General features: G+C 41.9%; 1 protein-coding gene across 9 annotated transcripts in view; it reads left to right on the forward strand.

The window, feature by feature from the left end:
* The window catches only part of LOC124423564 (agrin-like), a 237776-nt gene extending 211004 nt beyond the window's left edge, over positions 1 to 26772 (forward strand). For 6 of the 9 annotated variants that reach the window (XM_046961423.1, XM_046961424.1, XM_046961418.1 and 3 more), the window contains 23 exons: positions 3903 to 4118; positions 4742 to 4983; positions 6602 to 6788; positions 9214 to 9311; positions 11199 to 11255; positions 11378 to 11501; positions 11672 to 11905; positions 12714 to 13010; positions 13191 to 13340; positions 13407 to 13667; positions 13899 to 14045; positions 14236 to 14472; positions 18682 to 18876; positions 19126 to 19299; positions 19671 to 20010; positions 20227 to 20454; positions 20529 to 21151; positions 21267 to 21678; positions 21754 to 22007; positions 22084 to 22180; positions 22478 to 22585; positions 22903 to 23077; positions 23179 to 26772. In XM_046961423.1, the coding sequence (XP_046817379.1) occupies positions 3903 to 4118; positions 4742 to 4983; positions 6602 to 6788; positions 9214 to 9311; positions 11199 to 11255; positions 11378 to 11501; positions 11672 to 11905; positions 12714 to 13010; positions 13191 to 13340; positions 13407 to 13667; positions 13899 to 14045; positions 14236 to 14472; positions 18682 to 18876; positions 19126 to 19299; positions 19671 to 20010; positions 20227 to 20454; positions 20529 to 21151; positions 21267 to 21678; positions 21754 to 22007; positions 22084 to 22180; positions 22478 to 22585; positions 22903 to 23077; positions 23179 to 23439 (5117 nt within the window). In that variant the 3' untranslated portion in view covers positions 23440 to 26772. The remainder of the gene's footprint in view (positions 1 to 3902; positions 4119 to 4741; positions 4984 to 6601; positions 6789 to 9213; positions 9312 to 11198; positions 11256 to 11377; positions 11502 to 11671; positions 11906 to 12713; positions 13011 to 13190; positions 13341 to 13406; positions 13668 to 13898; positions 14046 to 14235; positions 14473 to 18681; positions 18877 to 19125; positions 19300 to 19670; positions 20011 to 20226; positions 20455 to 20528; positions 21152 to 21266; positions 21679 to 21753; positions 22008 to 22083; positions 22181 to 22477; positions 22586 to 22902; positions 23078 to 23178) is intronic. The other 3 variants (XM_046961421.1, XM_046961422.1, XM_046961420.1) reach the window with 3 other exon arrangements.
* The last annotated feature ends 43 nt before the right edge of the window (positions 26773 to 26815 follow it).

Consider the following 26815-nt stretch of genomic DNA (forward strand, 5'->3'; position numbering starts at 1 on the left):
ACCTTGGTATTGTATAAGGAACAATGAAACGTAATATCCACGGCGGGAAAGTCGTCGAGGATCGCGTCCTAGAGACGAAAGAGTAGTCTCTCTCTTATTCGCATTAGTTTCCGCATCTTCTTCCTTTCTCGAATCGAAAGGCACGCACGCACGCACGACGACGACGTCGTCGTCGACGACGACGACAATGACGGCGAGCAACGTTTATCAATCGGTGCCAGTTGGTCCCGTGCGATACTTTTAAACGCCAAAATCGATAATAAATTCTCCGCAGCATAAAGTATCAGTTGCCGTGGCTCGAACCTACCTCTCACCTTCCTCCTTCTTCCATCCGATCCCCTTTCTCTAGTCCGTTCGCTCGCAACGTCTTTCGTTCGAGGGTAAGGCCAAGTAGAATAGCTTCGGATACGAATCTCGAGTGGCGCCGACGATAAATCAAATTAGCTCGAAAAGTTTCGAGACTTCCGAGCCACCGAACTCGTTTCGCTTTCCCTCCTTTCCATCTCTTTTCTCCTCTACCGTTTGCTTCTTGATCGGCAATCTGGACGAGTATATTGAAAATGGAGAAAATGCGAAAACGTTTTCCATAGTTGAGTCGAACAACTTTTTCGTTGGAGATTAAAAACGGAGATTCTGAATCGAGAGAGAGAGAGAGAAACATCTTTAAAATGTGTGACGCGTGAACGTAAATTGATGCCATGTCATAGATAAAAGTGTCAATATTAATAGAAAATATTCCAAGCGTTGAGGAGAAAGAAATAAGTTCAGAGAAAATCGAATGAGAAAAAATGTTTCTTTTTCGACTAATTAACGCGGAAACGTATAGGCAGAGATTACTAGTGTCTACTCTTCCTTACATTTCGTCGAATAAACTCACTTTAACTCGAGATTCTTCTTCTGGTATCTTGGGTAGAGACGGAAAGAGAGAAGTGTACCCCATTCTTTTCACGCTCGAGCGGCCCGTATAAGGGTCTTGGGAACAGGGATGCAGAGAGGACGAGCGCTTCAGATACGAGCTTCGGTTCTGCAAAATGGATTCAACTAAATTCTCACACTCGCTAGGCTAAAGTATTTGCCTCTTTCGAACGTATATACATAGACACGTGTGAGAGGAAATCTCGAAGCAAGAAAAAGAGAGAGAGAGAGAGAGAGAGAGAGAGAGAGAGAGAGAGAGATAATCTATGTGGGAGGGTATCTATGTGTGTGCGCTCGTGAAAGAAGTAGGATGGAAAGGCAGACTGGTGACGTAGCTGAAACGTGTTTATCCAAAGACCTTTTGCGAACAGGTTCAACGAGACGGAAGCTTCTCTTTCGTTGGATCGGCGGAGGAGCGACGCTCGATTTTCACTTTGAAAGGAGAACGTATACTCGTACATCGTAACGGAGAAGAGAAGAAATATAGGAGTCCGAAACTCTACTTGGAAAACGAATTCGCGCGAACGTTGCACGCGACTAACCGGCAAACCTGGACGAATAATACTGTGCCTTCGCTTTCTACTTATTTCAAACGACCGACCTCTTTATCATTCACTTTTCGTATATAAAATCTTCCTTCGACTTTGTATTCAAACTAAACGAATAATAAGAGTAGTATCATTTGTGATAACATAGATACACCGAAAATCAATAAGTATTTTTTCGAATTTTCGCGTTTATGTTTCCTACTCCAAGGAGAGGAGGACGAAGAAGAGTAGGATATCCGCGTGGCCCCGATGCGCGACGACGACAACGACGATGGTGTGCATGATGGCTTTGTCGGTTTCTTGGTTGCAATACCTGAGGTCCTACCAAAGGTAGATCGAACGGAAGTGGGTTACTGCTGGTGTACGTTAACCCGGAAGCACCGCGGTGCTGCTCTTAACATAAACCCAGTCATTCCACCTCCCAGACATAATACCTTTATACGACGCTCGTAACGTTCGCTCGCCTTCGTTTCGCGTGTCTCGTATTCTCGCTATTTTGCGAGCAACGCCGGAAGTAGCAGATAAGACCGCCATATTCTCTCTCTCTCTCTCTCTCTCTCTCTCTCTCTCTCTCTCTCTCTCGCGAATGCACGAAGAGATATGACAATTACGATATAGGCGGTATTCGGGATCTTCGTTTATTAGACGAGAGTATATGCGTTTCGCTTACAAATAATTCGCGCGAGAAAGATCTCGCAAGACGCCAAATGCTCTAATCCGATAATAAGCGTTAAACTGGCGATATATCGAGAGAAGAAACGAAGAAAGTTATAACAATGTTTCTCCATCGGTAGATGAATGGCTCGGATCTATCGGTTTTGCGCGTGTTGCCGTTATCGGTAAATATGTTTTATCTAGATCAAGCTAGTCGCGCCGCGCCGGACCGAAACGTAGCTTATCGAACGCATCGTTGCGGAAGAACGGAATCGAGGCAGATCGATCAAATATATTGCATCCGTTTGGTGCGTGTGCGTCGGTAGACGCGCGGGAACGTTCGAAAGTCCATAAAATTGAGACCGATGCTGAACTCTTCGATGAAAAATCCATTCCCGTCGTTCTATCTCACTTCGTCGATATACGCTTAGCGTTACTTAAATTCCGGAGATAATCGCTTTTTTCTTTTCATGGCTCATTCGATACAACTATTAAAAGCTTCTCATTCCATATTTTCCTCTTTGCGAATTATTATTACTCTTTTTTCAAAGTTATCTCACGAATGATACGACGAAGCGCATGGTAGGTCGAGATGGACCAAGAAAAAAGAAAAGAGAGAGAGAGAGAGAGAGAGAGAGAGAGAGAGAGATGGAGACCTCATGGAAAAGTTTCTTTCAAGTTGGAAGATTAGTTGAAATCGGCGAGACCACGGCGACGATGCAAGAGAAACCAGACGCCGCGACGCTTGAATGCTCGGATGGAACGAAAGCAGAGAAGCGAAGAAAAGAGATTCCAGCGACGAACTTAAAAACAATTGCCCTGTGGTGGCGACGCGGGAATTTTAAACACACTTTTATCGCTCGCGCGACGCTTTCTCTCTTCGGTAGAGATCCCTCGGGCGTCCCGAGACCGTGCCGATGGAATTTGAGTTATGTCCACGTTCGCTCTCTCTCTCTCTCTCTGTCTCTCTTTTTGTCCTACCGAGAAAGAAAATTCATCCATCAAAATATAACTTTCGTAGTACACACTTCAATTTCCATGATTTATACGTTTTCTTTCCAATAAATAAGTTTTTCTTGCTTCTTTTCGATAAAAAAGAAATAGGAAATTAGAAAGTAAGAAATTAACGTGGAGCGTCGTTGGTCCTTATATTCTTTAAGATCCTTGACATTCGTTGTTTATGTTAGAAGCATACGAAGCGACAAATTTTCTCACTCTGCTTCCGCACTAACATTGTTCTTCTAAACAGCTTGCGAATATCGTAACGATCATTAGCATTATCCCTCTCGCTATCCTTTAACAGAGAATATCAAGCGTCGAACGTTGTCTTGACGAAGTAAATGTAAGATCGGAGTGATGGCCGTTATCAAAGGTACAAATTTGAGAGAGAGAGAGAGAGAGAGAGAGAGAGAGAGAGAGGAAAGAGAAGCTGCCCCGTCAGTCGTATAGCACACAAATGTTCGAGGTTGGAGAAGAGAACTAAATCCTAGCTTTCTTCCAGCTTGCTCGAGGCTGAAGATTAATCTCGTGGTAAAGCGCGACTTCTTTCTCGGTAACGCCTTCGGTTCCATCTTCACTGCCATTTTTCTCACCTACTTGTTTTTTTTTCTATCATTTCTTTGCTAACCGGTGGAGCATAATGGCCGAACAGATTGCTCCGGTCCAATGCTCGTTTTTTAATGAAAGATTATTGACGTTGAATGGGAGAGAGAGAGGGAACTTTCATTGGACGTTATTATAATAATTATTTGAAAAATACTTGATGGCTCTTGTTCGATATTACAGATCCCTGTGGTAGCGTCGAATGCATGGAACCAGAGATCTGTCAGTTGGATGGCTCGAGGCAGCCCGCTTGTCGTTGCGGAGAACAGTGTGGACTCGAATTTTCGCCCGTATGCGGAAGCGACGGTAAGACTTATTCGAACGAGTGCAGTCTCCGACAAGAAGCTTGCAGATCGAGGCTTCCACTTCGGAAGATCTATAATGGTGCCTGCAGTTCAGGTAAGACGAAACTCTGAACGAGTTAAATACTCTCTATCTTCAAAGCCCAGGCTTTCCTAGAATCGCGCTATCTATCGCGCAAATATCATTCAACCAACAATGTAAGAGCCTGGTCGTTCTCGTAAACAATGAGAGTTTAGCGGTGTACCCACGTTTGGATTAGTTTGGAATAGTTTCCTCTTAAGCAAAGAAACGTAAGTCAACGTGAATATCGAAGATATAATTCCAACAATCATTTTACATATCTGCGAGCATCGGTGCTACTTTGATCGATAAACGTTCGCTAAATTCAATCTCTTAAGCATCGGGAAATGCCATGTTGATTTGTGGCTTATAGTTTTCTCTCTCTCTCTCTCTCTCTCTCTCTCTTCGGTATGTGAGTTCCTTGGTAGAGTAGTACCTCGTATGTTTACATGTTACAAACGCACGATAAAATGGATAAAATTTTTTTCTCGAGTCATATCGAAAAAAATAAAAAAAAAAAAATAAACGAATCGCACGTGGATCATTGAGCAGATAATTTGATAATTATATTTCGAAATCAATAACCAAGTCGAAGATGCCATTTGAACGATGCGACAAAACGTATAATATAAAGTTACATTTTCCGCACAATTTCTCAGGTATCAATCCCTGCGACGAGGCGAAATGCGGTTCGTACGAACAATGTGCCATCAACCGATATGGTATTGCGAGCTGCGAATGCGGTCCGGAATGCGAACCAGTCATGAGACCAGTTTGTGCGCGCGGTGGCACCACCTACACGTCCCTTTGCGAGCTCAAGAGGCGGGCCTGTCTAACGAAGAGCAATATCGAGGTCGCTTACACGGGTACCTGCGGCTCGAGAGGACCCTGCTCCGAAAAGGTCAGTTGATCTCTCTCCTAGTTCCCCCCCCCCTCTCTCTCTCTCTCTCTCTCTCTGTCTCCCTATCCATCTATCTCTATATCTCTATCTTGCTCACCACGATATCCAATGCTACCGAGTACCGGACAAATTGCGACCGAGAATCTCTCGAGGACGACGAGAGGAGATAGGTTGGAAGGTATTTCGCGATTTCCGCTCGCACGAACGCGCGTGCATCGCTTCTCTACGATTAATGGTCTCGCAGCTCTTTCTCTTTACGCCGACGGTATTCCCTCGGCGATATTCCCGACGCCTCTCTACCTCACGCTCTCTTTTCAATTTTTCCACATCGAAGGACTATAACGTCGACGAGGACTAAACCGTCGGCGGTTTAGTAGTGAAAAAAATAAAACTTTAGTTATTACTTGTTCTTTGATTCGTTCGTAGAAGAACGTCGAGTAATTTGACGAGTAAAATATTGTAATTGAAATAATTGTTTCATTACGATACCTCGTTTGTATTCGCATTTTCTACTTCACCCATTCGTTGATTTCTTTGATAAGGTTTAAAATGCCTAGTACGGTCTCAGGGCGTACCGTTCTCACGAGAGTCTTCTCGAGAAGCGATTGTCGCTAATTGGATGACAACCAGGTCGAATGTCATTGCGAGAGAGAGAAAAGAAAAAAAAAAGAATGGGGTCGATGAATTTCAGTAGGAGTTTCAGACAGTAATAGTGTCGAGTCACCGTTGATTCGAATCCTTTCCGGTCAAATCCTCGCCGTTCGTTTAATTCGACATTGCATCTTCTTATTTCTTTAACGACAAAGAGATTATTACACTAAGCCCGGCATATCGTTTAAATTTGCATAAAAAATGAAAAGCTGGTGGTTCGCGTTCGAAAACGAGAAGGATAATTTAACTTGGCGCGTATTGGACTCCTTCGAGAGGAATGAATATGAGCGATAGGTAAGCTCGACATAAAGCTCGATACTTAATAACTCGAATGAAAAAGGTAAAACTGGCAAGATTCTTGAAAATCATGTCTCAAGGTTTTCCACGCGATAATGAATAACGAAGTAAAGTCGAGGATGAAAGTTAGATCGTAGGGCGTAGAAGCGACGCGAAAGGTAATGGGTAAAAACTCGCTTCCGCTCGAGTCGCGAATTCTCGATTATAACGAGAAGTTTATCGAGTACCTGGTCGCGCCGCGTCGCCTGGTCGCGTTTGCTAATCTCATAATATTTCTATGCGCAAAATTTCACGTCGGAGAAAAAGGACAGTGCAATGCAGTTATCTAATGGAGCAAAGTACATTAAATCCTGAGAATTAAGGCAGCCGAGCGTAGTAAATTATGCGTCGCGATAAAATATCCTCAGCAATAAATTATCAGCTTTAGGAGAGAGGGAAGAAGGCGAAGGGTGCGCCCTACCGTCGTCTCGTGTCTACGTAAAGAGAAAGAGAAAGCGTTCGCATTCCTTCGGATGGGACTATCGAGAGAGATATCCTCGACTTTTTCGATGCGAACAAAATTTACCAGGATAAAGTTCCATTTAACGCGACTAATCTAATGTAGTGTGCTAGCCAAGAGGAATAAAAGAAAAATAGAGGAAGAAAAGAGAGATGAAATTTCTTTTCACAGGTCTGCCAATGGGGTGCAATTTGTGCGGAAAACGGTGGAAGCGCCATTTGCGAGTGTCCTACCTGTCCGGCGGAGTTTCAGCCAGTTTGCGGGGACGACGGCATCAGCTATGGAAACGAGTGCAAGCTGAGATTAGAGGCGTGCCAACATCGCCGAGAGATTCGAGTTCTTTATCAGGGCTTGTGCAGTGAGTAATCGAAGAGTCGACAAAGATTTCGACGGTTGAAAAGTATAAAAGTATATAAATGATTTGCGTGAGATTTAAACAACGCGCATGACTTGCTGTGATTTTCTTTGCTACTAAAAAATCTTCAATGTTGTGAAATCTTCTTTATTTTCTTCCCTTTCGCTTTTCGTCATTTTTTAAGATCGCATGTTTTCCTTCTTCTCATCCGCTCTCATTAAAAAATTTTTAAAATTCCTAAATAGCTGCTTGTGATACGCATACGCAACTCGAAGAAGAATGTATTATATACGCATACGTAGATAGACTCTCGAAGGCATGCACGTTCCCGCGAACGTTCGGATATTAATCTTCATTATATTATTTTCCTCCGCGGATTTAATAACAACGGCCTCTTTCTTCCTTTCGGAAAACTTCATTGGTCGTTTACTTTACGCCATCCTGCAATTTCATTCTTATTAATTCTCGTTTGGGGCGAACCGCAACAACAGCAGCACCAGCTCGCGCTCCGTTCTGCTTCGTATTGTCGATGTGGGACGAAGAGGAACGAAATAGTCGAGTGAAACCAAGGGAGCGAATTCCTCGATGAAGCTTTCAGCGATTTCTTTGGGATTCCCTCTCTCTCTCTCTCTCTCTCTCTCTCTCTCTCTCTCTCTCTCTCTCTCCCGCGTGTTTTATTTTAAGCGAAAAGAAAAGATTTTTCGCTAACATCAAGAATTTGTCACGAAAACCGAAAGATGAAAATTATTAAGCCAAGAGAGACAAGTTTCGTCATCGATGACGAGATATTTGCGATGAAAGGAAGAAGAGAAGAGAGGAGAAACGGCACAAAGATTCTGTGTGCCGCAGTGAGAGAGAGAGAGAGAGAGAGAGAGAGAGAGGAGGAGGAGGGGAAACGAGAGAACAGAGATGCACCACCTGGAGGCAATACGAAATTTATCGTCCGTCATAACAAGATGACAAGGATTTCTGAAAGCGCGAAACTACGATATAGTCCCGCTTTAATCTTCCCCATTCTACATTCTACATTCTTCCCTCCCTCTCTCTCTCTCTCTCTCTCTCTCTCTGTCTCGTCTCGCTCGCCCTCTTTATGGAAATTACTCGCGAATGACCCGGCTGTGCACGAAACAAACGTACAACTCGAGGGTTCGCCCCGAGGCTGGGTTCCGCGTGACACCTGGCTCCGTTCATTTCCAACGCAAATTCACACATTCGCGAATGCATCTGTCGAAGCCCCCTCTTCTTCCTCTTCCTTTTCCTCCTACTTGTTCTCCTACGCTCTTCTACGAATCTTCTTAGCATACACCCAAACATCTATGTGGCTTGCTCGCTGACCTGACGCCATCGTCGTCTAAGATATTATACTCTATATGTGAAATATCCAAATAATTTCAAGTGCGTTAACATAGAATTTTGCTTTTCTAGCTCGCTTAATGCATGAAAACATTATACGAATATATTTCCATTTAAATGAGAATTCGATTATCATGAACGAGTCGACGCTTTGTCGGGTAAGACCGATCGATACGAAATTTACGAACACACCGCGGTATTCCCTTGGCCGAGGACTTGTATATCACGTCTTTATACTACTTTCAGATTTCGAGATACGATACTGCGATTTAAGCGCGAAATAAATCTATAATGACGTCTATTCGGCAAATTATTCAATGTAAATTATTCATTTTAAACGATTATTTTGCAGAGATAAAGAAAAAAGAAAAAAGAATGCAATTACGAGAAATGAAAATTGTAACGATACAAGATATATCCTAGTTGTAATCGATCTTTGGTGAAAATCGAAGCGGTACGGTCATGATTTAATAAGTTTCGCCGACGTAAAAGCCACTTTTAAAGTACGCGTATCTACTATCTATACGTATCTAATATCTATTCGCGTCAAAAGACAAAAACGTGCGCACATAGTTTCGATACGTGGTTGAAACTAGGTCCGAGTATCGAATTCCTTTCGCTAATGTGAATGCTGCTGCTTTGATCGGTCATGCCCTCTTATGAAAGAAGTCATTAATATGCAAGACATTACGCTTTTAATTAAGAACGAGAGCACTAGCTCGCGTAAACGATATCAATATTACATCCACGAGACAACCTCCTTGTAGAAGAAAATAAAATTCTAGTCAAGTATGTTACGCGACGATATTTCAAAACGATGAGGGTCGTCATTTTTATATCGAACTCGCGAACAATCGAACCCCGGTGTCTTCGTTAAATGTCCGTAAGAAGAAGTCAAAAAAGTTGAAAAAATATTTCCAGACGGGATAAAGGATAGTTCGTATCTCCGGGCACGATGTTTAAAAATACGTCGAAGCACGGACGTCGATTATCCTCTCGCTACGTTAATTCGTCGTTAACCTGCGTTAGAAAGTGCCATTATGTTTATAAAGTGATACCAATTTTCTGTTTGCAGACGGTTGCGAAAATAAAAAATGCGAACATTATGCGGAATGCGAGAGCGACAGCGCCGGGGAGGCAAAATGCGTTTGCCCGACGAAATGCGAAAGTTCGGTAAGTAATACACGTAATAAAAGCTAAGAAAAACTTTAGAGATCGTAATAGGAATTTCTTTGATTTTCAATTTATACGTATGCGTGCGCGCACACGGATGACACCGAATATGAGAGCGTTTGTGAAAAGATTTATCAAGCGGCGGATGAAAAAAGGAAAAAAAAGGAAAAAAAAAGGAGAAAAGAAAAAAAAAAGCGATCGTTGATATTCGTAGGTTATGTAGCCCTCGTTACTGGCGAACGTTATTAATGGAAAAATGAACCGATTTATCTCTTATCGTTCGCTGACAAAAAAATTGGGAAAAATGACGCTTGAACCGTAGGCGAACATGTGTTAGAAATGAAATTCATATCGTGCACGCAAATACATAGGTATGTATATGCATATCGTGTACGCTCGATAGGTCATTCATCGTGGGATGAATATTTTACTCTTGTTACGTTAACGAGAGCGAGACTTAACGCATGTCGGGATGGCCTTTGATAACCAGCGAGATATTTGATCGCTGTCTTCTTTTCTCGTTTTTTCATTTCATCTAACAACAACCATTTCGTTGTTATATCCTGAGGGAGAAGAATCGTTAGACCATATAAGTATTTTTCGCGAGCGAGAACGTCGGCCGATAGATTTCACTCGCAGCTGTAAATGCGAGTGAGTTTCTCTTTTATTAATCGAATCACTCGCTGCTGTATGCCCGCTCGATTGATTATCCACTAACGACATATCTAAAGCCACCGTCTTATTCGAATAACGAAACAAGGAATCCCAACGTGTGAAGGATTATGTATACGTGAAATGATCGCTTCTTTTTCTTTTTTTCAACGTTCCATTCGGTTTATCGTAACTTTCGGATTCGTGAAACGTCTTGCTGACGAAACCTCGAGCGATTCTGAATTTTTTGGGTGTGGTCGCAGGAATCGTTCGGAGGGTTAAAAAGGCGGAGTAGCGCGTGTGCTTCGTCGAAGAAAAAGCTAGGGAACTCGTCCTTTTACTCCTCCAAGAAAGTGTCCTAGAAAAGAAGGAAGAAAATGAGGGTTAAAGGAAGGGAAAGAATTTAGAATTCCCTTATGACGCGACGACGTTACGAAAGAAAAATCTATGGTTGAAAGGAGAAGCATGAATTATTTACTCCTCGCGCGATTTCAACCTTCCAGAGATTAAAGAATTTTATCTTTTGAATTTACCTTAAAGAATAAATCAATTTTTAATCATATTTTCTATTACTTGCGTGTTCTAATGTTATACTTATTTTAACAAAATGCAGGATTACAAGAAGACTCCTTCTTCCCTTGTTATTATTATTTCGTTCCGGTGGCCGACCGGCTCCGTTCAATGACGAACAACGACTGTCTCTCGTGCTACGCGCGTCGTGCTATACCCGTCGGCGGTCTTATGCGATCTTACCCGACTTTTATCGACAACGACATTTCTACTACGTCCATTTATACATGTAGTAACATTTATGTATTTACAATGATTTTTTATACCAACGTTTTATATTGAGGATAGAAGAAAAGTCCGTGTGCCATTTCTTTCAAATGTAAAAGAGAATGCGTTCTATCATTATAAAATATTAGAGGTATTTTGGAGAAAATTGCATAAATATTGTTTAATGAATGGACCAAATGAATATGGATAAATTATTGATAAGCATAGATTATTTCGAATATCGTCTCGGCGTATGTGGTATTTATTTATCGGCATATCTACTTGCGCGAGTTATAAAGAGAGAGAAAGGGAGAGAGGAAATTGGTTTGATAAAGCAATATTTATCAAACAAATTAACAACATTTTTATTACGCGCGTTTAGAAAATAAATATAAAAATAGTCAAAGTTTCTGCCGAGTACGAATATCGTATAAGGGGTTTCTTATCTTCTTACTTTAGGAATTTTCCGAAGAAAAGGCGTCGTCGTCGTCGTCGTCGTCGTCGGAGAATAGAACGGTATAATTTCCTTTCTTTTCCTTTTACTTTTTTTACTCTTCCGTATTCTTTTAATAACGGGCCATTGCTTATCTTTTCACGTAACAACATTTATTATCGCCACAATGTAATGTAATTCTCAGGGGAAAGAGCCGACGGACAAAGTTTGCGGATCCGACGGTGTGACCTATGAGAACGAGTGCGCCTTGAAGAAGGTTTCCTGCACATCTCAGACTGAAATCGTCATCCATTATATGGGCGACTGTGGTTAGTCATTCTTGTTACCTCCAATTTATAAGCTCTCGTATAAATTATTGAACGAGATTAACAACTAACACTGGATTATGTTAATCGCACGAACACGATTCTACGAACTCGACGTAGACGAGTTTATCCGCGAAAAAGCGAATAGTGGAGTATTTAAATGGTTTTTGCAGAACTTTGCGCGAGGGTGGAATGCGAAAACGGGGGCCGCTGTATGGCAGGAGTCTGTGTATGCCCGGAGATCTGTCCGGAAAGTAACGGAGAGCCTGTATGCGGTAGCGACGCCAAGACTTACCAATCCGAGTGTGAATTACAAAAGGCAGCTTGTGGGAGGGACCCGAAATTGCCGGCCCTGCACGTGATTTTCTACGGCGACTGCGGTGAAAGATTCGCTGTGGCAGCGCTGAGTAAGTTGAAAAATTCCCTTCTCTGAAAACTCTTCCCTATAAAACTCGCTCGCCGATCGAAGATTCGAACAATGTGTCGGAGGGAGGGGAAAAAAGGGAGCAGAAAAAATAACTTACCCTTCGTCGAAACAATGGATAACGCTCGACAGTCGCGATCGCGAACTAGACGTTTTGCGATTTCAATTGGACAAAAGGACATTGAAGGATCCATTGAAACGGTCATATCGAACGCGCGATCATTCGCCCTGACGTATTTCCTTTCCTGTTTTTTTATTGTTACGTGAAAAGTATTATATATATATATATATATATATATATATATTTTTTTTTTTTTTTTTTTTTTTTTTTTTTATTTAAAAGACTCATCGCCTTTCGATCAAGCGATCAAGTTTGACCGTACGTTATCGTGCATGCAAATGAATCAACGTTATTCGCGAATTCGGCACAATTTCAATTTCTCCCAATATCCACATGCCTATACAGGGTATTTCAATGGAAACGATAATGGTACCAGATGCGCGTTAAACGTTAAGATCCTACCATTTGCCAAATTTTACAACTCCCATAATGCATATTATAAATAATTATAAACGAAGAGGCTAAATTTTAATACCTACTTAGTATTATTATTACGATTATTATTGCGCGAACGCTTCAATAAAAGCTCCTATTAATTTTGCTATTCGTTATAACGCTAATCCACTGATTCTTATTAATCTAACCGCTTTCTAAACTCTCTTTCTCTCTCTCCCCCTTCTCCCCGTCTCCGTCTCTTTCTCTCCTTGTCTCTTGAAACCGCTCGAAACAGCGACGATGTCGACGCCGGCACTGACACGTGTAGCCACCACGGTCGCCGACGTTACCAGTACTCAAGAACGAGAGGCTTGCAAGGACATTCATTGCGATTTCGAGGCCACGTGCGAACTCGGACCAGATAAATTTCCAAGATGTAGCTGCCGATTCGATTGTGCCTCGATATCGCCGGAAAATATGCGCCCGGTTTGCGGGAGCGATCTCAGAACATACTCGTCTCTTTGCGCGATGAAGATGGAGGCCTGTCAGCGACAACAGGAGTTACGACTGAGGCCCCTTGATCTTTGTCAAGGTTGGCCAACTTAGTTGCATATTAACAATGCTTCCTTCTATTATTATTCTTTTCCCATCCTTTGACGATAATAATACGTGCTAACTTTGTAACATATCTTTGTAGTTTTGTGATAAATTTCGAAGATAAAAGAAGCTATTGTACTTTTAAGCATAATTTGACTTTTTATCACGCATTCAGGCATGGAGGTAAAACCTTGCAACGGAGATCCGCCATTGATAGACAGCGATGGCAAGGAGTACGACTGCGGAAGCGGACCCGATCGCAGAGATTGTCCTAGCAATACCTATTGTCATCAAACTCCACGATTCGCTCGTTGTTGCAAGAAAGGTAATGTAACCCCATTTAATCGGTACGAAGAAAAGAATAAAAATAAAATGGCCACTTTCGTGTTAGTCCAAGGAATTCAAGTGGTCAAGTGCTCGGATTCTTGGCATGGCTGTTGTCCGGACGGTAAAACCGCAGCGCTTGGACCGGATGGCGCTGGTTGTCCCAGTTCGTGCAATTGTAACAGACTGGGTAGCGTATCCGACACCTGCAATCCGGAAACCGGACAGTGCGAATGTCGACCAGGAGTGGGTGGTCTCAAGTGCGACAGATGCATGCCAGGTTACTGGGGATTGCCAAAGATCAGCGAGGGACATCAAGGATGCATACGTAAGACCGGATGATTATCCTTCGGGCGCGTTCAAGCTCTTACATTTGATATAAGTTATTAGGACTACGACTACGACCGCGTCGATAAAAACCCTTCTAGTATATATATATAATGTGTATATATATATATATATATATATATATATATATATATATATATATATATACACTATATGTATGTATACAGACGTGTATGTATATATTTTCTTTCCTCTTTATATTCCTCCACAGCCTGCGGTTGTTCACTCTTTGGGTCCGTCCGGGAGGATTGCGAGCAAATGACCGGACGTTGCGTCTGTAAGCCCGATATTCAAGGGCAAAAGTGTACAATCTGCACCGATCACAATAAAATACTCACGCCTACCGGCTGTTATTCAGGTATATAAAAAGGGACTCTTGGCGATAAGTAAAAAGAAAATATTAGTTTTCGTCTTAATCGATACTATCCATCTGTACCGCTTAAGATCCCCTTAAGATTCGACCGATGAAAGTATCGCGTATCGTTGGAAGATACTCGAATGAAAGGTCCTTCGAGAAGATTTAACGTTCCATTTTGGTGTGTTCCCAGCCGACACGATACCACCGATACCAACCTCTTGCAAGGAACTGGAGTGCTATTCCGGAGGACATTGTTCCGAAATAGGCGGTCCACACTGCGTCTGTCCGTCCTCATGTCCAACGGACATACCGTTGGTACCGGTTTGCGGTAGCGACGGACAGACCTACGACAGCGAGTGCGAACTACGTCTCTACGCGTGTCGTCACCAGGCGGACGTGGTGACCCAGGCCTTTGGTCACTGCAGAGGTGGGTTCACTGAGCGTACGCCGCACAGGCCGCTTTACATTCTACGTTACTGAATATTAGCAATCCTCTCTACGTTTCGACGACACTAGCGCTAAAGACGAGGAAAAAGAAAAACAAAAAGAAAAGAAAAAGAAGGGAGAAGAAAAAATTTCGCGTCAGGATTCAAATTAGATCACGTTAGGAGCGTAAACCTAGCTGCGTTTACCTAGGCTACTACTGCGTTTCTCAACGTCTACTTGTTGTCTTTGATATTCGCTCGGGCTATCGTACGATATATGCCCGATCGATACGACTCATCTCATCGCTCGATGTTTATGTATTATAATCGGATACGTGTCTATAAAAGATATTGTTAATCCATAGAAGAGAAGAAAATCCAACGAGTAGAAAAGGTTGTGTTAGCTGAACAACGTTGAAGCGTCTGTCGCGCTTCCGTAGAGTTGCTCTAACCGTTGTTTTTTTGTTTATTTCTTTTTTTTTTCTTTTTCTTTCTCTTTTTTTTCTTTTTCACGTTTGAACAAAAGAAAACGATCGTGTACGCGCGATAGAGAGAGAATACCACGAGGAATTAATCTGCGGCAGCCTTTATTTCCTTTGTATCCAAAGGTGATAATAAACTCATCAACTTTTTACTGATATGTATATATTTATATGTTTATAACCCCCTGCACCTCTTTAACCCGAAGCCCACACTTTTTTCGGCACACTTTGCTTCCTCTCGGCGATCGATTTCGGTCCACCCCCCCCCCTCCCTGGCGCTTAAGGCGCTTAGGTCCAACGGATCGGAGCGATCTCGCGGGACGACGAGAAGGAAAGGAAGCAAAGCGCGTCGAGTCGTTTTCCAAGACGCGCCTACCCGCATACGCTCGAACCGGTATCGCCTATTGTGCATTACGTTTGACAGTTATTGCTTTCATTAATCAAACTTATCACGCAGAATATCCGTGAGGGCGCACACGAGTCAACGAGGACGCGAGCGCACGAGTACGCTCATTTTACGTCGGTAATTAGTTTCCCAACTCAAATATGAGCGTTGGGCTCTGACAAATTGAAACCACGAAATCGACCCAATTCAGACTTTGCACAATGTTCCTCGATTCGGCGAGCATACTACGTTACCTTTTGAAAATATAAAGTCGGATAGGAAAGCTAGTAGCTCATTCACAAATAGACACAAGCTATCGAGTACAACTACGGATTTGATTAAATCATATTTTAGATTCTCCTTGCACGTGTTCGTTATTATTGTATCGAACGATAACGGATTCATAAAAAAGGAAAATTATTCTGCTGCCAAACTTATTGTTAAGCACAGAAAAAGAAACGTCCCGTCTTTGGACAACGATCGATTCCCGAAATATCCGACTGAAATCGTTCTCTGCTTATCGACGTAGCTCTGCCGAATAAAAAGAGGCGATGCAATTAATCGTAGAGTAATGGCGACTACGTTCAAGGTGACACGATCGATATCGGGGAGTCCCTTTTAACGAGCAACTGGGTTGATGGTAAACCAAAGAAAGAAAAAAAGAAAGCAAAAGAAAAAAAACGGGAAGAGGGTAAATACGGTAAGACGCTGCATTTCCCGTTGTTGGTTTTTCCCTTTTGACTCTTCCACCTGCATTACCTCTTTCCTTCCTGCGTTACGGAAAAGTTCGTAAAACGTAACGTCGAAATCTATTAAACTCGCCGTCCCGTTCCGTAGTCCTTATTTTTGATTGCCCAGTCATCCAACCGACGTGTCCTCCCTACGACACGAAATTCGATTCGACCGTTCGACTTTGCGTCGAAGGAAGTCAATTCCTTAAAAAGTTCTTCTTCGCCGAGCTCCTCTCTCTCTCCTTCTTGCTTCTCGGGAATCGAACATAAATCACATTACGTTGCGTTACGGTGCACCTCACCTCCTGCCTCGCGTCTTTTCCTTTCCCTCTTTGATTCCTCTTCGACTATATTTGCCTACTAGAGGTATGGACCCATCCCTGGAGTTTGTCTATACGTATACGAAAGGGATGAAAATAGGACACTGAAATGATGAAAGAGAGAGAGAGAGAGAGAGAGAGAGAGAGCGAGAGAGGGAGAGAGAGATGCACAAACGTCGAAGGAACGATGTGAGAGATAGCACTTTGCTTCCTGTAAATAATGCATGCTGTAATTTCTGGGGGGACTACTCGTGGATCTCCGGTCGCTCGAAAGGAGCCAACCGACGATCACTTGGATATCCTGAAAGCGTGACGCCTTTGATGGTCGCGCGAGTAATAACGATCGAGTTACCGTCGAGGATACGGTAACGAGGGAATTGATCAAAGTGAGGAAACGAGGGAACTCTGGGCTCTCTCTCTCTCTCTCTCTCTCTCTCTCGCTTCCTTTCCTCGCCTTCCCATCTTACTTACGCCGATGCTTATTACATTTCACTCTGTCCAGAGTTTGTAAACGTTCGTCATAGGACGGTTTTTTCTTCTTTCCAGCATAATATTTAAAAGAAAACCATTTGTAGATAAATATAATATACAGATGCATCTCCCGTGCAAGCGGCCGAAATAGTTTTGTCAATTTCTATAACAGACTTCAAATCTTTTTTCTTCCTTCGTACGTAAGTATCAATACAAATATGTTTCTATTAATTTTGGAGAAATATTAGAGACAATGAAAAATTGATTGTAAGGAAATTTAGATTTATTTGGATGCTTTTCTCTCTTTCTCTCATCTTTCGTCGCAATTAAATAAGCTCGGTACGCGAGGATACACGATCGTCTTGCAAACTCCGGGAAATAAAATGTCATGTAAAAGTAGAAAAGTAAAAAAGCATAAAAAAATAAAAGAGAGAGAGAGAGAGATCTTGCAAACTCCATTGATCGTATTCTCGTGTCCTTCGAATGCATAATAAAAAAAAAAGCTACAGAGAAAAATAAAAATAAATGCAGATATTACAAGGATCCTTCGAATGAAACACCGTTTGATAGCTAATAATGCATTCGATCGATAACAATGCATTTTCGATTCTCTGATAAATTCGTATTTGGTAATAGAAGAGGACCGCAATGATTCGTTAGTTATCTTATTTCTTTTTAACCTCGGAGGGGCAAAGCATCCTACCCTAGGTTGAATACGTGGAATATACACGAGCAAGATCAATTTCGAAAGCGGATGCTTTCGAAAAAGAATCGAAGCAAAGAACGAAGCAAAGAAAAGGCGGAACCTCGTATTTTTCCTTAAATTAACCAAAATCGTTTACACGGAGACCACTTTGCAAGCTTTCTACCAAACGTTTATCTATACGTACATTTTCGATACGCCTGCGTATACGATAGAAGAGAAAGAGAAAGATACCGACGGAGATAGAAAAGTGGACGCAAAAAAATAATACAAAGAAGAAAAAAGAAATCACGAAAATCGTCGAAGAGAAATAATAGGAAACAACGTTGCAATTGGAAAGTAATTAAAATCCCATCAAGCCACCACTCCACCGTTAAAACTTTTGTTACTCGCGGCTTGACTCATGGTCTACGAGTCCAATGAGTCGATAAGATTAGCTTTTGGATTGTCATTATTTACAGAAATTGCTATGCATCAAGGCACGTTTGCTAGAGTCACGCGTTCCTTTCTCTCTCTCTCTCTCTCTCTCTACGTCTCCTAAACCGAGGCGAGAACGCAGATGCGCTGAAGGTAGATGAAAATCGATCATTGAAAATTTGAATGTTTTAATAATTTTATTAAAACGTCAATGGTGCGTAGCGTCGATTAACAACGATTAATCGAGATCAAACGCGTGTTTGAAGAATCGATCGTTCGCATTATTGATCCTGTAAAAATGACGATGTAAATATGACCCACAAACGATCCCTTTTAATGAGATTGCTTTCAGTCACGGATTAATTGGGCCAAATATATATTTATTCTAACCGCAAACCCATCGTTTTCCATATTGGTAATTAATTTATATAATCGCAAACAAATCCCATCAAAGATTCTTTTATATCTAATTAACATCGGTGTAATTAACGTCCTCGACATTGGTGCGGTTTTTAATGAGATCGCACCAAAAGGATTAAAAATAGATAACTAGATATGATTAAAAGGATAGAACTAAAACGTCGCGTCGCTTCGTCCTTAGACGAAATAATAATACGTACATGTGACGATAAGAAGATACATTCTTTCGAAAAAGGATCGACTTCTCTGAGTAAGCAAAGCGAATGTTATTTCAACTTTCAGACGATCCTCTCGTGAACACGGACTTCCCCGTTAAGAGATACACAGCCGTGCAATACACCCAACCGGCAGCCGCTATTTCGCCATTATCTAAATCTACCAGGCACCTTTTGGTCCCAGAACCAGATCCACGATACTATTACACTCATCGAGCTCATCAAGAAACCATCACCATCGACAGAGATAACCTTAAGCACGGTACGTAACGATAAAATAAGAGTTCCTAACTATCACGTATCTGTATATGTAGGTATCATGTGTTGTTTTGTATAGAAAAGCAACAAAAAAAACAAAAGCAACAAAAAATTTACAAATACAATAATTTAACGCTAATTCCATTACTTTAATAAATTGGAATTTTAAACACGTGGGAATTGTAAACACGATGATTAGTTCGTTCAAAGTCGTCAAGTTAATTCGATGGTTAATCATTAATCGATTTTTCAGGAATCGCTGCGGCATATCGGCCGACACCTGCTACGATTAGGGTCGTCACGGCGCTTCTCGGTGATCTCTGCACCGACGATAAGGATTGTACGATTCCCAATAGCGAATGTTCCAACGGAGGTTGCATCTGTTCCGAGGGTTACGCGGAAACCAGTGATAGACAAGAGTGTTTCGGTAAGAAATGTTTAACGAGAAAAAAATTTGGCAGATCATTTCGTCCTTGGAAAGTAGAAAAATTTACTAAATATTACCGTATCATCGTATTATCGGGATCTCGAGTGCAATCAAATAATTTCGTCATTCGTACACACACACACACACACACACCTAAGTAGGTGTTCAACTATTTTCCTCGTATTACGTTAATAGATTCAATTTACAAGATGATACATGCAATACCTACATAATGTACGCGTAATCTAATATATATCACGTATATATTCCCGAGTACATCCTCGTACTCGAAAGTGCGTTTGATTCGTACGTAATTGCTTCCGAAATACCGACGGCAAGCAACAACAATCGCGTCTCAATTTTCATCGCAGCCAATTACGTGCCAGTAACACCGACGGAGGAATTTCGTGCCTGTCTCTCCTATCCTTGCCACATGACATCAACGTGCATCGACCTGCCGAGCGCAACATTCGTCTGCATCTGTCGGCCGAATTACACGGGACTGCTCTGCGACGAAGAGATAAACAAGAGAGATTACGAGGTACCTTCCTTCGACGGTAAGAGCTACGTCAGAATGAGCAGACTAAAGGCCTATCATAAGTTCAGCATCGAGGTCGAATTAAAGACCTACGCCGACAACGGAATCATACTTTACAATCAGCAGAAGAGCGACGGGACCGGCGATTTCGTTTCTCTCGCTATCGTCGACGGGTAAGATTCTCTCCTCGTTCGATATATATATGTGTGTATATATATATATATATATATATATATATATATATATATATATATATACACATATATATATATATATATATATATACACATATATATATATATATATATATATATATATATACACACGGCTATTATCATCCACGTAGGCTATATTATATTATATTTACGTTGGTCGTGGCAATTTTTCAGACACGTACAGTTTAGATACAATCTTGGCAATGGTCCGGTTATCCTCACTTCGCCGGAAAAAGTCACCATGAAGACCTTCCATAGGGTGGCAGCAAAAAGGTATCACAAAGACGGAGTACTGATATTCAACGATGGCGAGGATATCGTCGGGCAGAGCCAGGGGGTCCTTAAATCCTTGGATCTGAATCAGGATACCTACGTTGGGAATATGCCCAGCAATTATTCAAAGTGAGACACGAAATTATATAGAGATTAGCAATGTTAATGGAAAAATATTGACATTTGTTTGTAATCTTTGACAGAGTCTACGACAATATCGGCACCAATCACGGTTTCCTCGGATGCATACGGAAGTTAAAGATCAATCGTATATTCGTGGACCTGCACGTTGGACAAGATAAGGACGTTTTAGAGACATATCGCGTTAAGGAATGCGGTGACAACGCTTGCGCCAATCTTCCCTGTGAGAATGGAGCGACTTGCCAGCCGATCTACGAGGAGGATCTCTGCAATGGTCGCGAATGTCGAAGATTGCAAAAGAGGGGTAAGAATAGGATTAATAAGAAAGCTCGGAAGAACGGCTTAAACATCGTCAGGTGTAAGGGCTCGCATTGCGCCTCGATCGATCAGCCAAGATCGAAGAAGAATTCGAAAAAACGTTGCGTTGGTACTAAGTGCGATTACGACTACGATCTCGATTACGAGGGGAGCTTCGAGCGTGGAAATTATGCGAGCGTCGAAAAGTACGAGCCGCCGGATTACAAGTGCATTTGTCCACCCCAATTCACCGGGCGAAATTGCGAGGAATCATTGGATCCTTGCATCGACGAGCCCTGCCAACATGGTGCGACTTGCGACATACTGCCCCAGGGTGGATACGTATGCAAGTGCCCACCCGGTAGGACCGGCGTTCATTGCGAAATTCGTGAGTAGCCAAAAACAAAAAAACAAATATTTCTCCTTCTCCGAACGAATATTTTCTTATCGACGGTTTCCAGTTGTAAAAGGGATAGTTATAAAAATCGCGATTCATTTCATAGTGGACGCGGAATTAACGGAACTGTTAATACCAGAAATGTCCGGCGACGGTTTTCTCGAATTGCCATGCCTCGAAGGAGTCGCCAAAGCCTTTTCCATCGAACTATGGTTCCTCGCTCGCGTCAACGACGGTCTCTTGTTATACAACGGCCAGTTGAACAACGGAAGAGGCGATTTCATCAGTTTGAACTTGGTCCACGGTAGATTGGAGTTCAGGTTCAATCTCGGAAGCGGTATCGCCAATATCACGTCCCCGGATATCGTTACTCTGGACAGTTGGCATTGCGTTAGGATAAGCAGACTCGGAAGGGAGGGCGTTCTTCAATTGGACGACGGTACGGTGGCAAGAGGACTCTCCGGGAGTCCTCTGACGGAGTTGAACCTGGAGATGCCTTTGTACGTCGGTGGCGTCAAGTAAGTATTTATTCTATTCGCTGTCTCGATATCTTACGATCGTTGGCGTTATCACCGATGATCATGCCCTTTCAGACATTGGAGAGAGGTACACCGTTTAGCGGGAGCTTGGACCGGATTAACCGGAGCCGTTCAAAGGCTAATGGTTAACGGCAAGACTTATCAAAATCTTGCCGTAAACGTGACGCAACACAATACCGAGATTTACGACGGGTTACCTTGTCCGAGCAACGAGAATCCTTGTCACAACGGTGGCGTTTGCCTTCCACTCTTGAACAGTTATCTCTGCAAGTGTGCCACCGGTTACAACGGGTTGCACTGCGAGTTTTGTAAGTTTAAACCGTTTCTCGCCAGACAAAATTCGAGAGATTTCTTAAGGATCGTTAAAAATCTTACTCGTTTCAGTTATGGGATACGACGTTTCTGGCACAGAAATTTCCGAGAGACCGGTACGATTCGACGGCGACAACTTTTTGCAATTTAAGCATCGTTACGGTAGAAGGTACGTACATCGATCGAAATCCAAATCTCTCCTTTGCCTTTAAAAATCGATTTCGATGGAAACAGCTAGACAGATTTAAGAGAGAGCGGTCGAGCGAGCGTGCGGTCGAGACAGACAGACAGTGAGAGGGAGAGAGAGAGAGAGAGGGAGAGAGAGAGAGGGAGGGAGAGAGAGAGAGAGAGAGAGAGAGAGAGAGAGATCACCAAAGTCCTAACAACCATAGAAACGCGTAGTTCCCTTTAACAAACCCGTTTAAGCGAAATCACTAATATTTTGATTATGTAACACTCCAACTAGTACTAACACAACTAACACCACCCTCGGCGAATATTTCGAGGAGTCCTATTCCGATTACGACTTGGAGGAGGACGGAGAGTACGAGTACGACAGTTACGATTATACGGAGTAAGTTTCTGATTGCTGTCACAAATGTGTACGCGTATGTGTGTTAGAGAATGCTTATTCCTTCTAGACCGCCTACAAGAGAACACGCACGTTCGATCGAGAGCAACGATCCATCTCCTGTTTCTTTACATGTGTAATACGTCTCACAGTGAGAAATTCTTTCTTCGCGCTTTTTAATCGCAGCCACCTTCGTCCTTGCTCCTTGCTTAATACATAAATATATCTATTAATTATGTATCACAGCTTGAATCGTCAATTGTGTCGTAATCTTATATAGGTAAATACCAGATAAAGTAATACGTGTCGAATGATTTTAGACGCAAGGGACAACAATCGAACAAGTTTGAGTTACGACTGAGAACGATTCATTCGGAGGGTCTGATCGCTTGGATCGGAAGGGGAAAACTCGAACATCTTATACTTTCTTTGCGCGGAGGATACGTCGTTCTTTTTTACAAGAGTAAGACGGAACAGATAAGCGTGAAAAGTAGGGTAAGTATCGAGAACGAGGGTATATATGTACGTATGTTCGGCCACGATCGACATTGCCCGGATACAATCGTAATAAACGTTTTTTACTTCCTTCGTTCTAGGAAAGAGTCGACGACGGTGTTTTCCATCACATAAGAGCGAGTAGAAGAAGGCGCGCCTCGACGATACAAATCGACGAGTTTGCACCGGTGAAGATGCCGATGGAGACCGGAACGTTACTGACGACCAACGGTAAACTATTCGTTGGTGGTAAACCGGGACATCGAGGTATCAAGGGCTGCGTCACGGACTTTATAGTCGACAAGCGTCGATTGCAATTGATCAGACGGAAGATCGACTTTTGTCACGACAACGACGTATGATGATAACGAATCGCGGAGACGATCCGACGATTCGTCCGATTCACAGTCTCTCTTCTCCCCTTCCTCCGTGTTCGTCGTCCGGTTCCGTCCGGATTAAGCTCGGGCTTTTTTTCCATAAGCCCGAGCGAACGTGTATAGACGAGGAAGAGGAACAAAGCTCGAGAGAGATTCGACGAACGGATCGAATCGTCGAACAGATCTTTCTTTCTTCCTTCCGGCTTCTCGATATTCTCGATCGGGCGAAGCCCCTGAGACTTTCTCCAATTCTATTACCGTTCGCTCCGAACGATCACGATTCCTGCCAAAGTTCTACATCGCGAGGAAGCTAGCTCTTCGTACGTCTCGCGATTGCCATACTCGATCCGTTGTAATATTTTTTGCTTCGAACGGTCGTCGTTGTCGTGTGTCTCTTTTTCGCCCACGCACGCGAGAGAGAGAGAGAGAGAGAGAGGCAGAAGAAAAGTGCAAGCGCGCCAAAAGTGCTGCGTTTTCATCGAAAGACAATAATATATTTTTAAGCTGATACGATAATTATATGCATAGTATTATATTATATATAATATATGTATATGTATGTACGTAACTCGCGCGCGAAATTATTCGAGGAAGAATAAAAGCGCGTCACGCGCATCACGCGCATAAAACGAGCAGAAAGTAAGAATGGGCGAAATAAGCCTTCGACCGAGATACTCGTATTTAAATATTTACGATAAGCTATGCTAATGCACTTAAAGAGCAAGATAATAACATACAACACTTAACATTGCCAAGACTGAATAAATATCGGGACGAAAGAGATCTTAGAGACAGAGAGAGAGAGAGAGAGAGAGAGAGAGAGAGGCGCTAATTTGGTGTTACGTTTGAGTGTTTGATAGAGAGATTTAATGAATATGGATTTCCAAAAAATAGACGAATGTACTTTAATGGAGCCGTTAATTTATGCCCATAGCCATATATGTACGCGGAAACAAATATGAAAGGAGCATAGATTCCTTATAAACACGTACAAACGCTGACACACACTTACACGGTCAAGCACACGATGTAACGTACACGCTGTTGTTTTTGGTAGGTGAGGCTTTTTACAAAATGCGCAGAAAGAATAGATGTATTATAAATATATACATATATATATATATATATATATATATATATATATATGTATATGTATATATATACTTTACGTACCACACACACACACACACACACATCTATTATATATATATATATATACCGAGTACATTCCATGTTGCGGTGGATAACACACGTGGTAAGTGAATGCGCGCGCCTATGCATTAGCAAATGTACTACGACGAAAATGGTGATCCCAAGAAAAACCCCGCTTGCGTGTGTTAATCCAACGATCCGAGCGAAGATATGTGTGTGCGTGAGCGTGTGCGTGCGATTGATAGATGGAGATATACCATGTCGTATGTGCGTACGCTAGTTCTGTAAATAACCAATATATACGTATTCGGATCGTTGATTTATCGATTACAAAGCAATGAACGTTTAGAGATGTACAGAATACTGGAACTAAACGAATGTAACGACTTAATAATCGTAACATTTCACGAATTAGCCTTTACATGCGCACGCGCCGTTTTAATTTATGCGTCAAGCCGATGCGATGTGTTCTTCCGTACCGGGACGAAAACGTCTTAATAACAACGCCTAAGATAATTGTTAATCGTCGTTACTTTCTATCGATTAGAAAATACGTAAGCGCGGCTGAACGCACACATTTTCGATTGTTAGCGATCTGGCTCGTTCCCTCTCTGGAAATATACGAATTTTATCTCGCGCGTCGCACTTCGTTGACGGTGCACGAACGCCTAAGTTCAAACTCTATATCAATAAGGTTCGATACTCTATTTTCGTTGTACATGCGTTGTACATCTTTTAACGTCCTATCCATCGAATTTTTCATTTCTGCGAAAATACGTAAGCGCGTGCCCGATTTTACGGGCTTACATGAAATCTATTGTTAATCGACGTTTACTGTTTTTTACCATTTAAGAATGCGATTGATTATAATTTAAATATTAATAATTGTTATATAGAAGATCGCTCTATAAGAGATAATATCTTCGAACGAAAAGTAATAAAATATTGTCTATAATCGTTCAACGATGAAACTTTAACGGATAACGCCTAATGCCAATAAAAAGCTTGAAAAAGGTTAAAAAGCTTTGGATTTGCGAAGAACGATTCTAGATACGATGATTCTAGTACGTCGAATCGTCATTAAACGTGATCTCGACGAAGTCAACGGTTACGCGCGAAGAATAAAACGATACTAATCTGATAATTAAGGCACGCGATATCATACCCTTATTACCTGTTTATCGTTATCGCCTGAGAAGAATAAAATATTACTTCTCGTCAACGTAAGGTACGAATTATCAAGCAATTCCAAAACATATCCCTCTTTTGAGATACGCAAGTATTTACATACATATGTATACAATGTATATCTTCGTTTACATACAGTACGTACACATATCCTTTCCCATGCATTTCATCGTTGACATATCGAATTAAATGTTTCGTATGGTCCAATAACGAGTCGCTGCGAACGAACGAATAACAACGAATGGGGGCGATTGAACGTGAAAAAAGAAATATATATATGTATATATGTATGTATATACATATGTATGTATATACATATGTATGTATATAGATATGTATGTATATACATATGTATGTATATACATATGTATGTATATATATATATATATTGCGACAGAAGAAAGTGACAATTGAACGATTATCGCTGGTGTATTCTAACGCGCGTCTGGATATGATCATTAATCGTCTTTTCGTACGAATTCGAGAACGATCGTTGGTCGCGATTCGAGCAACCGTGTGGAAACAAAGGGAAAAGACCTAACGTAACGAATAACTTTACTGCCAATCTAATTAGAGATTCTGTCTTTTTCTCGGTCATCATGGTGTTGCTCGGATGATTATATGATTAGATTTCTAAACGAGGAGAAGGAGAAGGATGATAAATGGAAGCTCGAAAGGAAAGAACGAAGAGAGAAGAAAATTATTCGCAAGATGCGCGTTCGCGCTTCGACTCCTTAAACGGATAAACGTCGCCAAGATATTTTCCTGTGTAAAATATACGCAGCTGGGCACACGAATTTACACAGGATACGAATGCACACGTCTTAATTAGTTTTTTTACTTTGGATACCGTCGTTAACGCGCGACCATTTTTGGCGCTACCTTTCCTAAATACTGGAGCTACACTATGTAACAAAGTACACTGTGCATTGTAAAGTGATTGTATATACAATTATAAATTATGCGATTACCTTGAAATTTTGGCTCCGGTCATTCCCCTCGCCCCATCTCTTTTTCTCTC

Source organism: Vespa crabro, chromosome 4 (assembly GCF_910589235.1).
Source record: "Vespa crabro chromosome 4, iyVesCrab1.2, whole genome shotgun sequence".
In the NCBI taxonomy this organism is placed as follows: Eukaryota; Metazoa; Arthropoda; class Insecta; order Hymenoptera; family Vespidae; genus Vespa; species Vespa crabro.